General features: G+C 38.7%; 1 protein-coding gene across 3 annotated transcripts in view; it reads right to left on the reverse strand.

Annotated features, from left to right (window-relative positions):
• ROCK2 (Rho associated coiled-coil containing protein kinase 2) overlaps nt 1–13,732 on the reverse strand; it is a 93,716-nt gene that overhangs the window by 47,830 nt on the left and 32,154 nt on the right. For all 3 annotated transcript variants that reach the window (XM_054179862.1, XM_054179861.1, XM_054179860.1), the window contains exon 2: nt 8,233–8,314. In XM_054179862.1, coding sequence (XP_054035837.1) covers nt 8,233–8,314 — 82 coding nt within the window. The remainder of the gene's footprint in view (nt 1–8,232; nt 8,315–13,732) is intronic.

The raw sequence follows: 13,732 nt of genomic DNA on the forward strand, positions 1-13,732 counted from the left end.
AAGAATCCTTGACTGTAACATTACTTTCAACACAGCATCTCAAAGTATCTTTGTAGCTCAACCCAGCACAGAGAAACGACAAGGTGGATGGAAAACTGGCTGGTGAGTGGTTCAAAGTTGATACACTAGAGAGCAGGGCTGCTCCTAAGAGGGTCCAAGACAGGATGGGTAAATGAACTGACAGGAACTTCACAAAGCTCAGCAAAGACAAATGTCGAGTCCTGTAGCTGGGCGAGAATGACATCACATGCACAGCTACAAGGCACCTTGAGGAAGAGGATCTAATAGCCCTCGTGAACAAGATGAACGAATAGGAATGAGAGGCATAGTCTTTGCACTGACTGCATACAAGACTGCTTTGCTAAATGCATAGTGAGTAGGCTGAAGGCAGTAATTTTTCCCCTCATTTGTCACTTGTGAGAAGACATCTAGAATGCTATGTTTAGTGTTGAACTCTTCAATGGAAGGGTAATATGTAAACATTCCCTAGCTTAATGGAAAACTATCAGCATGCTTAGAATGATACTCAAAGAGAAGCTGAGAGAACTGAAATTTTCAGCTTAGGCAAGTCTAAGTAGTTGGCCTTCAGAGATGCAAGTTGAAAGAACAAGAGGCAGCACACACAAGTTGGAAGATTAAAAATCCTACTTTGTGGGGAAAGAATCCTGAGAATTGGGGAATTATGTAGATCTGCAAAGCCTCCATCTTTGGAAATTTTCAAAATTCAGCTGAACAAGGACCTGAGTAACTTGATGCAACATTAAAACTGGTTTGGCTTTGAGCAGAGAGTTGGACCTGTTGACTGCCAGAGGTCTTTCCTAATCTGTGAAAAACACACACAAAAACGCAACTAAAATTTCTTCTTCTAAGGAAAAGATTAAATGGGAATGGGAAAGCGAGAGATTTAAAGACAGAAGGTCAATAATGATGGAAAAGAGTCTACTAGTAAAGTTGTATGAACAGAGGCAACTAGTAACTCGAGTAGACAAATGTGCTAAATTCAGTGTACCAGTAAGTGTGAAGTAACCCAGAGCATGGACAAGAAAAGGAGCTAAGAGAATTCTGAGGCTGTGTTCTATAGTGAATCATGACATCTTAGAGAAGAAACATATGACAGCAATAGTGCTTCACCCACACCAAGTTTATTATTTCACTCATGAGAACTAATTTTGCAGTTTGAGAAGGGAAGACTGTGCTTGGAAGTTTATTTAATTGCAGAACACAAGCTTTGGCACAAGACAAAGAGAACAAATGCAAATACACTGGAAGCAGCAATAGAGAGGGAATATCAGCAAATTTCAAGTCAAAGAGGATGTACAATTACATATTTGAACACAATGTTACATCTCACAAGGGAGGGGAATCACATGTATTTATTTTCAAGTGTTTCTGAGAGGTTTCAAATCTTGCTCAGAAACTCAGAGGAAACTCCCTTCTGTCTTCAAAATGTAACACAGAAATTATGAACAATGTTAATACAACTCAAGTGAAAGTCTTTAAGCATTAAACACTACAGTTAAGAAATGAAAAAAAACTAATAATATATGAAGTAAGCAAATGAGATGCCAAATGAGGAATTACCAATTTTATCATTCCTGTGAAATGCTGAGGATGGAGAAATCCTACTTGCTTCACTAAACGATTAATAGAACAGAATTAGCATATAATAGAATTAGGAGTAGGATTATTCCAGGTGTAAGGGACCCACAACAATCATCTAGTCCAACTGCGTGACCACATCAGGATTGACCAAAGTTAGAGCATGTCTTTAAGAGCACTGCTCAAATGCTTCTTAAACATCAACAGGCTTGGGCCTTAACCACCTCTCTAGGAGGCCTTTTTCAGTGTTTGACCACCCTCTTGTTAATGAAATGCTTCCTAATGTCCAGTCTAAACCTACTATTCAACACAGACGTGAACAATTTTCCCATTTCCTGTTAATGGATACCAGGGAGAAGATATCAGCTGTAAAGGGTGCCCTTCCTAACTCCTTTAACTAAGATACAATAATCTTAGTTTAAAATAATAATCATAATCTAGGGATAAAGGAGTTGTAGGGGTATCCGACAGATGGATTGTCTCTTTTGTCATTGAATTTAACAGATATGGAATAGATAATCAGAGCAGGGAACTAATCTGAAACAAAAAGCAAGCCTCAAGAAGGCAAGCTCAAAGAAACCCTGAAGCAATGTCATAATTGCAACATAGTGGATCATATGATTTAGTTCACATATCACGTAACATGATCTAATTCAGGGTGCAAGAGATTTTTCTTTATAGGGCAGGCCTGAATTTTCAGAAGGTTTCACATAGATGAGTTTGTACATTTGCAGTATCTGTTATGCCCATACCACAGAATGCATCTCATGAATTTGCAACAGCATGAAGTCCAGCAGATAAAAAATGTTAGGTTCAAAAGGAGACATTATACAGACCCCCTCATACCCAGAATATAATAGAATCTTTTAAAAATATTGTGACATATGATTAATAAAGTTCTATAATATGAGAGTGTTGTCACCTATGACTCAGGTTTCTTCTCTAATATAGGAAGGTTTAGGAATGCTTGATAGCAAGTGTTTAAAGACAGGTTTTGATTTACTATTTCAAAATTGCACTATAACCTTTAAATAAATGAAGCTTTGCTTTCTGAAAGGGCAAAGTGTTTGGATCTGTCACTGACAGCTGGCAGTAAGAATGTCCCTGAAGGTTACAAGTGAAAAAGGAAACAAATACTTGACTAGAAGAGTACAGGGGGGTGGGGAAGAGGCAAAAAAAAAATAAATCCAGCTTTTCTACTCTTCAAAATGAAAAAAAAATTAATAAAATAATATCCAGATTATTTTCTTGAAAGTTAAAAAGAATGTGTATTGGGCAGTTCTGGGGTGTGTATATGTGAGGAATAAAAATGCAAGGGATTGCAATTTTATCCCCACAGACCAGACACAGTCAGTCAATGACTGCTGTTATGGAGTACATTAAGTCAAATGTTGCTGCCCTAGGCAAAAGTCTAGCCAGAAGTTAAACTGAAGTACAGCCAGGAAGTGCTGCAATCGCACACCCACCCAAAACCAAACAAACAAAAAAATAATAGCTGGTTAAAGGTGTGTGAGGAACAACAAGGTGCTGGAGATCCTGCAGAAGCAGCAGAAACTAGAAGGACAGCTTCAGATTGGCTAGTGTTTCAGAGTTAAAACAGAAAGACCCAAGAAGTATTTTTGTCTTTTATAAGGCAAAAGATGCAGATTTAGAGAAAAGCAGCAGTCATCTGCCTAGCAGAGGACACATCCCCAACTTAATGAAAGGAACCCTGATGGCAGAAGCGAGCTGTTTTATATCTACCAAGTATTCAAATGGAAAAGTGGTTAATAACACTAACATAAAACTTGTTTATACATCTAAGACATTCTATCTTAAACAGTGTGACTCTAATTCATGTTCTGCTTGGGAACAGTTGCTCATTTGATACTTCTCCTATTGCTACTCTTACAACAACAATATCATTAAGGATGGAACTGGATGCCAACCTGCTGACACCACTGCAAAGACCTGGCAAGGAGTGGTCTTAAAGAAGTGACGAGAAAAACAGAGACAATTAGCTCCTTAACTCAATTTAAGTTCCACAGTGCACTAAATTCTTAAGGTTTTTCTTGGCATCTGATATTTCACCTGGGTTGCTAACAGGAGGTATGGAGCACAGAGAATAACAGTCATGATAGGTATAAAACCATATCAGATAACACTTTTCTGCTTGGAGAGGAAAACAGCAAACCAGCTTTCCAGGAAGTTTGTTCAGGCAGCTAGCAAGCTGCTGCACCTGTATTAAAAAGTCCTTCTACTGTAAATACATCCATTGCCATTACAACCTAGATGTTTGCCAATCACCAAGCCATCAGTAAATCATCTTAACAGAGCTCTCCAATTTTTGAGTGATGCTGGATAATGTATAGGAAGTTCCTAATCCCTTTCAGGAGTGAAAGCTTCTGGATTGTACCAGGTCTGTTGATAGAACCACACCCTGGGCTGCTGCCTGGACTTCCTCAAAATCCATTTTTCATGCCCTTCCACTCTTTGTTGGTAAGATTCTAAATAATTAAATATTTTCAACCGCTGCTGTAAACCGTTGCTTAATTATTTAACTTTCACCTCCCAGAAGTTAAAGCAGCGAATAGGCTACACAGTACATGCAGGGGACATCACAAAAAAAGGCACACGCCACTAAGGCATGATTCAACACTTGGCTAACCTCAGATGGCTGAAAAAGTGACACGGAAGGATTTACTCAACCTGTTGTCATAGCCTAGATGACAGAAGAGGAAAAGAAAAGAACATGAAAGATTTGTTATACCAAGCCCATGTAGGAAAGTTCAAGCTTCTTTTCTAAAATAAGTATGCTAGTTTTTAGCTCTCAGAGGACTATGAGATTCCTCTCTTTGTTTTAGGAATTAAATATTACCTTATGCTTTCCTGTCCCATGAATAGTCAAAAGAAGCAGCAATTTAACTAGAATCCTAACAGTTGATTAAAACAACACAGAAGACTGAAAAAGAATGGTTGTATTTTATGGGCTACTTACATACCTCATGTAATAAACACATGCTATGCTTTGGCTTAATGCCTTAGAATAATAAGGGAAAGTAGGCAAAAAATATATAATCTCTTGCATATTAAACACATTAAGAGGCTGCTTCTGCACAATGGTCACATATAACAAGTTCCTACAGTACAAGCAGTTAATTGTAGCTTTGTGAAATGAGTTAAGGCACTTGAATTTCATCTTGAAACTATGAGTCAAGCTAAATATCAAATATTGTCTCAGCTGAGACACAAACTATTTCATTTTTAAATTGAAACAGGCTATTAATAAAACATTAACCTGATTAGTAATAACTGGCAGCAGATCTGAAGTAGGGTGTATTCAAACCCCTGGGATTATGGGAGAAAAAAATAATTTTCCTTCTCAAAGTGCTACTGTGGAAGAATTAAGTGATTAAATTGACTGAAAGTGTGATGACTATTGCAGCTTTCCCCTCAATTTTTCATTTTTTAAAAAAATGTGGATTAAAGCAATTGTAAGCAACAACTCCACCTCCACTGATTCACTATGCATTATGGAGTGCGAACTCAGAAGACGGCCCTGACACCTCTCTGCAGTTGCCTCAGGAAGCCTTGAGGAGGGATGCCGGCTTCAGGCCCCTGGCACAGAGCACTCATCAGAGTGTGTCAGAACCTTTTGACAGTAAATCTCATCCAGGCATTTGCTACAGCTCATCAGATGCTGAGAAAAATCAGAAGAGACAAGAACTCACTGTTCCCTAACCTAAGAGAGTAACAATTTACTGTGCCATAAATTCTTAATGTATTACCCAACTCTTCTTCCAAGTCCAAGGTAGTGAGAGGCTTCACCAAGCAAGTGACACCTGCTATCCCCAGAACAGTTTCCAAAAAGGCATGACCAATGGGTTCAGTGACTTCAATTCACATTAAATGGCAATGTCAGTAAGAACCCAACTGTTCACTCGTATTTTCCTGCATCTCAGCAGCTCTCTGTGTGCTGCACAAGTGTCAGTGAAGAGAAATGAAAAAAACCTGATCTTCGCCTATTTTTTTTTGTTTTTAAACTTTTGCCTGACTATTCTAACAGAAAGAAACTAACCAACCAATTACCCCACTCTCTGCATTAATTCTGCTCAGTTTCCCAGTCTGGTTCATAACAAACCCCACAAACACCTGTGTTAGACTTTGAAACAAATCACTGCAGCAGAACCGATTCTTTCAGTTGCAATACTAAAATACTATCAGCTTCAAATGTTTACAAAACTCTAACTTCAGAAATATTTTTTCTTATACAGTATGCTATGCAGAAGCTATGAAATACTAATTTTCATAGCCATAGAATCACAGAACTGCTAAAGCTACAAAAGACCATCAAGATCATCGAATCTGAATGTAACACAACTACCATGACCACTAAATCATGTCCTGAAGTGCCACACCTACAGGCTCCTTGAATACCACCAGGGATGGCAACTCCACCACCTCCCTTGGATAGCCTGTTCCAATGTCTCACCACTCTCTCAGTGAAGAAGTTTTCCCTAATGTCCAATCTAAACCTCCCCTAGCATAACTTAAAATCACCATCTTTCATCCTATTGCTAGTTACTTGGGAGAAGAGACCAACACCAGCCTCACTATAACCTCCTTTCAGGTAGTTGCAGAGTGCAAGGAGATCTCCCCTTAGCCTTCTCTTCCCTAAACGAAACAACCCCATCTCTCTCAGCTGCTCTTCATGTGACATGCCCTCCATGTCTGGACATGCTCCAGGATCTCAATATCTTTCCTATACTGTGGCACCCAGAACTGAACACAGTACTCAAGCTGTCGTCTCAGCCTCACCAGGGCTGAATACAGGGGCACAATCACTTCCCTACTGGACACACTGTTTTTGATACATGCCAGGATGCCCTTGGCCACCTGGGTACACTGCTGGCTCATGTTCAGCTAGCCATCCACCAACAGCCCCAGATCCACCATGCTGCTTTCCAGCCACTCTTACCCAAGCCTGTAGCATTGCTTGAGATTGTTGTGACCAAAGTGCAAGAGATGGCACTTGGTCTTGTTAAACCTCATTCCATTGACCTCAGACCATTGATTTAACCTGTCCAGATCTCTCTGCAGTGCCTTCCTACTCTCAAGGAGATCAACCCTCCTGTTCAATTTAGTGTCATCTGCAAATTTGCTGATTTTTCATTCTCTGCCAGATGCTACGGAAACAGGAAAGAAGTCACATTAGTGACTCTTAAGGTGACATGCACAGCCTCACAATGTGTGAGCCAAAACAGTCAGCTCTTACATGGTTTTTAAGTCCAATAGGTAAGGATGAAGTCCACACCTGTGGTTTCTTTTTCTTTTTTAAATACACCTTTTGAACTAGTACCTGGTTATTTCAACTATAAATGCTCACCTGAATTTTTTAAAAAGGGTAGTAATAAAATTGGAATGAAAGTGTATTTTGGGTTTTTTGCTACTGCTGGTACACTGCAGGCTACATCAGGTGCCTAATAATATTCACTATGACAATGAGAGAGAACTTGAAGAGCAGGAGGAGATGCAACAGCCTTCAGAAAATGAAAGACAGCAAGAATGTTCAAGGTTCAGGGGCTGCAGAAACAAAGAAAAAAAACCCAACTGTTCCAAACTTTGGATTTATTTTCCCACAGTTGCTGTTTTTAATAGCCAGAAGATAGTGGTCTTCTGATTACAAAAAAGTTTCTAATTCTGTTCTACTGCAGAAACTGTATTGTAATGTCAAGGTGCATCTGAATAGCTCATAAAAGTTACTGATACTGTCACTGATGTAATGTTTGTGTTTGTTGTAGAGGGGGTTCTTCCCTCACATCATACACAAGGCACAGTTGCATTGCAAAATTCCAAACATAAGAATTCACCACAACTGACTACACCAGCCACTATTTAACTAAGGACCACAACTGGATATTCAAAACAGTCTCAAAGCAACAGAGGGCAGACACAAATAACTCTTACCAGTAAATAACCAAAAGAGAAGATTGCATCTGCAGTAATCTCAACATATGCAATAGAAAATGTTTTTTTAAAGAAACTAATCTCTAAATAATCTCAGTACAAAGCATAGTTGCTCCAAGAAGGCTTACTCATTGCAACTCACATTTTAAAGAAAATAACCCACTATTTTAACATGAAAAAAAATTATTTAGGTACATGGAAAGAAAAAACTTTAACAGCTGCTCTAACAATATTCCATTTTCATATGCTCAATAAACTCCAAGAGCTGTCTACAATTACTCTTGGACGAATCACAAATCTACAGAAGTCTCCTCTGTTAGATTAAATAAGACTGCATATAAAACGTTGGCATGTTGAGTAATTAATTTCTAAAGAATAATAACAAGGCTATACTTTGCAAATTATGTTGCTGCACATATTTAAGAGTCAAAAAAATAACAGAAAAGGATTTTTCCAACTATAGTTGGGAAAATTACAATCTACAGGTGGTACATTTCAACATATTTTCAGCAATACAATGACTTCCCAAAATGAAACTGCTCTATAATAAATGGTCCTCCAAGGCCTTCTGAATATAGAAGTTCAGGGTTATTAAAATTGGTAAAATGAAAATCAGTAATGCATTTCTGACAACTCAGCTTCCTGCGACTGAGATCAGAGCAATTTCATTGTTTAAGGGCCACTTACATCTATTCAAGAAATTATCGATGTTCTTGTTTTTCCTCAGTGCTGGATAATCCAGATCAAGTACCAAAGAATTCAAGCCATCCTGGAAAGAAAAAAAAAAAAAAAAAAAAGAAGTTAATTAAGTTCTAAAATCTTAATCAACAACTTTCTTAATCAGTCTCAGTGTAGTAGTTTTATCTATCATTCCAGCTCTGGAGTCTCCAGCATAAGACAGTCCTGTTTCTTTGGGTTTTTGAGCCCTGACAGAGCAACACAGACATTGAAGTCAGAGACCACATCATGTTTATTAAGAGGTAGGTCAGTAGAAATAGACAATTTATCAGTCTTCTCAGTAACTGAGGCTATAGCTAAGAACCTGATTTTATTTTTTTCTTAATATATCAGGGGAAGACTAAGTTCTTGCAAGCCAGCACCAGAACAAGAGGACACAGTCTCAAGCTGCACCAGGGGAGGTTCAGACTGGATGTTAGGAAGAAATTCTACACAGAGTGATTGCCCATTGGCTGCCCAGGGAGGTGGTGGAGTCACCATCATTGGAAGCGTTCAGAAGGAGACTTAATAGGGTGCTTGGTTGCATCGTTTAGTTGATTAGGTGGTGTTGGATGATGGGTTGGACGCGATGATCTTGGAAGGTCTCTTCCAACCTGGTCTATTCTATTCTATTCTATCATTACAATTATTATGTTCATTCTAATAATACATCTACCTGGATAGAGTTAAAGGCAAGGTCCAAGACTGTTAAACACATTTGGAATGCCAGACTGAGCTAAATATACACATAACCAAGTAAGACTGTGGAGATGTAGAGACGTCACTTTTCACCACAAAACACATTAATGATTAAGTGCATTTTCAAAATTAAGAGATTTGACTGCAATTTATTTATTGCTTTTTACCTTCTAACAAATCAAAGTGTCTTGGGAAGTGTCATATACAAGGTGACAAATTATGGGGTAGACAAATGAAAAGGATGAAAAACTAGATGAAAGACCAGGCCCAGGAAATTGTGATCACTAAGTCCAGTTGGATGTCACACATCAGTAGTGTACTCCTGCACTCAACATAGGCCAGTACTGTTTAACATCTTCATTGCCTTCACTACACCTGCAGTCAATACAAAAGTGGGGGTGTGGTTGACATACCAGATGTTTGTGCTGTCTTTCAAAGGAACCTTGACAAGCTGGAGAACTGTGCAGAAAGGAGTATCACAAATTTTGACAAGGGGAAATGCCAAGTCCTTTATCTGGGGATGAATAACACCAAGCACAGGTACAGGCTGGCCTTGACAAGCTAGAAGGTAGCTCTGCAAAGATGAACCTGAGAGTTTTGGTGGACAAGTGGTGGACAGAAATTCAGCCTCACAGGAAAAAATGGGCAATAACATCCTGGGCTGCATTTGGGAAATGAGTGTCAGCAGGGTAATGAAGGTGATCTTTCCTCTCTACTCAGTACTGGTGAGGTGACACCTGGAGTGCACTGTCCACTCTCAGGCTCCCCAAACCAAGAAAGGCAGGGACTTACTGGAGCAAGTCCATTAAAAGGTTATGAAGAATAAGGCACTGAAGCATTTCTCCTAAGAGAAAAGGCTCAAGGCAGCTAGGACTATTCAGGCTGGAGAACAAAAGACTCAGGGCAGTGAATCTCATCAATGTGTACAACTACCTGATGGGAGGGAATGAAGGAAAGATAGTGCTCACTGATAGTAGAAGAGACAATGGGCTCAAAGCAAAATACATGAAATTTTATCTGAACACAACATTATTTTTTTTCTTGTGAGGGTGATCAAGCACTGGAACAGGTTTGCGAGATAGGTTGTGGAGTCTCCATCAGTGGAGATACTAAAAACCTGACTAGATGCACTCCTGGGAAGCTGACTTTGCACTGAGCAGAGTGCTGGACTGGATACTCTCCACAGGTCTTTGCCAACCTCAACCACTGATATAACACTCAAAACTATTTCCACTGACGCACAGAGAAATGGTGGAATTTTGCTCTTCTGTTTAATCTGTGTTATGAAGGTCTTGCCCATCACAGAAACATAAACAGTGTCAACAAGCAAGGCCAATGAAGAAGACACAGTATTAGTCTTGGTTACTTCATGAACAGTATTTATAGGCCATATTTCAGCCTTTGACCATAATTGTTCCTACAAGACCCATGAAGGCTGATGAAGTGATGAATTAGGACAATATACTTGTCTTTAAAAGGGAGAAAAGACTTACTATCTATTCTTAAACTTGATAACACTTTCATTAAAAATTACTTTAAAATCAAGCTAAAATAATCAAATTGATACTTATGGATTAGTCCCTGCATGAGGTGCACAGGATCTGTCCAATAATCTGGACAAATTCAAAGGAAAGTACTGATTTGAGGTGATTTCCTGCAAAATAACAGAACAGGATCTGTAACACCAAACTCAATTTAGCAAACACTGCCTGCAAAAAGGATATCTCATTCTTTAGCACCGTGTCAGCAGAAAAAGACCATATGAAATGCTGTGACAGAGAACTAGGCCATCTTTTGTGATTTTACCTAGCACGAGGAAGTCTCCATTTCAATTAGCTGGTATTTGACACACAGCAACTAAGTCAAACATTAAACACAACTTGAATTTACACTTTCATTAGTATATTTGCAGTATAACCGCATCAATATATACCTGTAGTTTACAGTATAAAATTACCGAATCAATGTCAGAGTCTTTCTTACTCTTCAGCATCTCCTCATGCAGTTAGTTTCACTGTGTCCTAAACATAACTTTTCTGAATAATAAGAGTTCTTGTTTCTACTGCACAGATGGAAAAAAATTAGTTCTCTAGAGCTCTGAGCACGTTCTTACCCTACTTTCCTCTCCACAGTCTAATACTTTTTTCTCTTTTTACATTTGGCTTTCATCGCTATTGAAACACTAACAACTGGGTAGACTGAGATGTAAATGCACTCTCTGCTAGCACAAAGCAGTTGAGCATACTGTTGTTCTCCCTGTTTTGGGGGGAGAGGGATGAGGTCACCTGGTATTTCAACGCTTTTCACACCGAGAGATATTTTAGAGAGGAAGAAACATTTTACAGGGGCAAGTATTTACAGTGTTTCTTACTTTTATCTTATGCACAAAGTCAGGGAAAAGAATAGTTATCATCCCAAACAGACATTTTAGTACTAAAGTTGAACTTCAAGGTCCAAAGTAAAATGAGATGTATATTATTACTTCAGATGTCACTGTTTTTCCCTTGTGTCATCCTGATTCCACAGCTTTTTGTGGGATATAAAATCTGAGAACCATATTTGCAGCTAATTGTTTTATTAGCCCTTGCTGCTTCCTTTTCATGAACTTCTGGTAACAATTTTCACAAGTAATTATTAATGAATTGAAATGTGAGAACAGCACAACTGCTCACCCTTAACTATTTGGAACTGTCCTAACTCTTGAGGACAGTCATCTACAGATGGCAGTAAAGAGAGGTTATTAATATCAGCATCATGAGGAACAGAAAAAGGGTCAAGGGATTTCAAGTTCATATCAACAGGCAGTTTATGAAAGACCCGCCTTGCACATTAGCATTTTGTCAAAGGTGTTTCCTTAAAGCCTTACATTTTCATTAAAAGATCTACTTTACATTACTTTAAAAAAAAAATTGCACTACAAGAAGCTGGGGCAAAAGATTACACAGTAAAATAGTCCGTTCAAGAAGTAGTAGTAATCCAGGAAATGACATCTCCTCTGTCTAGGCCTCACAGATAAGTCACTTCAACCAGGAAATGTGTTATTAAAGTGATTTCACTGTTCACTTCCTCTTTCTGCAATTACAAAAGGCTCAGAAGCTAGCAGGCCAAAAATAGCAGCTTCCAAACAAACGCGCTGTTGGCAAGGGACAGCTCTGCCCCCATCAAAAGTCTCTTGCTCATGGCAAACCTACTAAAATGTTTTCCACAGATTGTTTTCCAAAAGAAAAGTCCAAAATTGGTATTTCTGCACCCTCCTACACTAGGAGAAGAGTTCCTGGCTACTCTGGCAGTGATAGTCACAACCTCTAGGGACAACATGGAGCCTGGCTATAGCAACAAGCAGTTTGCACTGTTGCAGACCTGAATGAACTGAAGAAAAAAATAAACAAAAAAAGTTCAGGAGATACAGGAACCAGACATTTATGATGTTCTCTGACAAAAGGAGCAGTAATAGAGAACAAATAGTAGTAGCTTCTAAATAATGAGCTCAATGTTAACTCCAGAGAACCGCACAGTAGCCCTCACCAAATGAAACCATTCTGTACTGATACCAATTCCTATGGAAAAGTAAACTCCACAGGGTGTCACAATAACTTTAGCTACTTTGATTTATTCCTCACTTCCATGATAAGAAAAAAAAAGCAAAATTCAAGACCAAAAAGTGAGACAACTGAACAGAAGTGGTATTACAGATTGCATCAGGTTAGAAGGGACCCTCAAAGGTCACCTTGTCCAACCCCTCTGCAGTGAGCAGGCTCCCAGGGCCACATCAAGTCTGATCTTGAATGCCTCCAGGGATGGGGCCTCAAACACATCCCTGGGTTATTTAGTTCCTTCAGGAGACATTTCATAATCCTGCAACAGCTGGAAAACTTTACAAGCCTGACCTAGTGAATGTCCCTGCCCCTGGCAGAAGGGTTGGACTAAATGATACTTCAAGGTCCCTTCTAACCCAGATTCATGTGATTCTATGAAAATGTCACTAAACCATTACACATAGAAAAATCAAACCACTATTCCTTTCCCTTTCAAAATCCACAAGATTTAATAAAACCTGCTGCAGTAGAAAGTAAGGATAGAATAATTTTTCACTTCAGATAACATTTTCCTACCTTTGCATGCTTTCTAAGGCAGGATGTCCTGAATCTATGCATACAGGAACTGACATCTAATGACTCTTTACCAGGATTAAGCCCCCACTACAGTCCACCATATGCCAAATGGACCCTTAAGTAATACTGGTCTTCCCTAAGCAATTACTTCTTTCTGTATCATAGAAACTACCTTTGGATATGGAGTGAACAGCTCACAATGCAAAAGGCAACTAAAAAAGCAAGGCAAATATGCCACTTCCCAAGCTTGTCCTACTCAATGATCTTCAGCATATGTTGCAATTCATTTTTCTCTTACTTAAGCATAACTAACATGCAAAGAAATAACTCGGGGTATAATAATGCAAGTGAGATTTACATTTGGGAGATCTTGCTATTCTAGAAAGTCTCCAATAGTTCTACATTAATTAAAAGACTGGAGTTTTAATATTCTTGAGTATATATAGTTTAGAAACCTAAAGCAGATGCTGTCCATGAATAAGTATGTAAATACTTAACAAGAGGTTTACACACAATCTGATTTCTCTATGTGCAGGTAAACAAATATTGAAATTATTCAAATTACTGAAATTATTTTAATGGTGTCTGCTCTTGAATAAATGAACATTTTTCTTCCTTGTCCAAACATTATTTCTCAAGGACCATAATCTCAGGTGCTA

Source organism: Dryobates pubescens, chromosome 3, assembly GCF_014839835.1.
Source record: "Dryobates pubescens isolate bDryPub1 chromosome 3, bDryPub1.pri, whole genome shotgun sequence".
Classification (NCBI taxonomy): Eukaryota; Metazoa; Chordata; class Aves; order Piciformes; family Picidae; genus Dryobates; species Dryobates pubescens.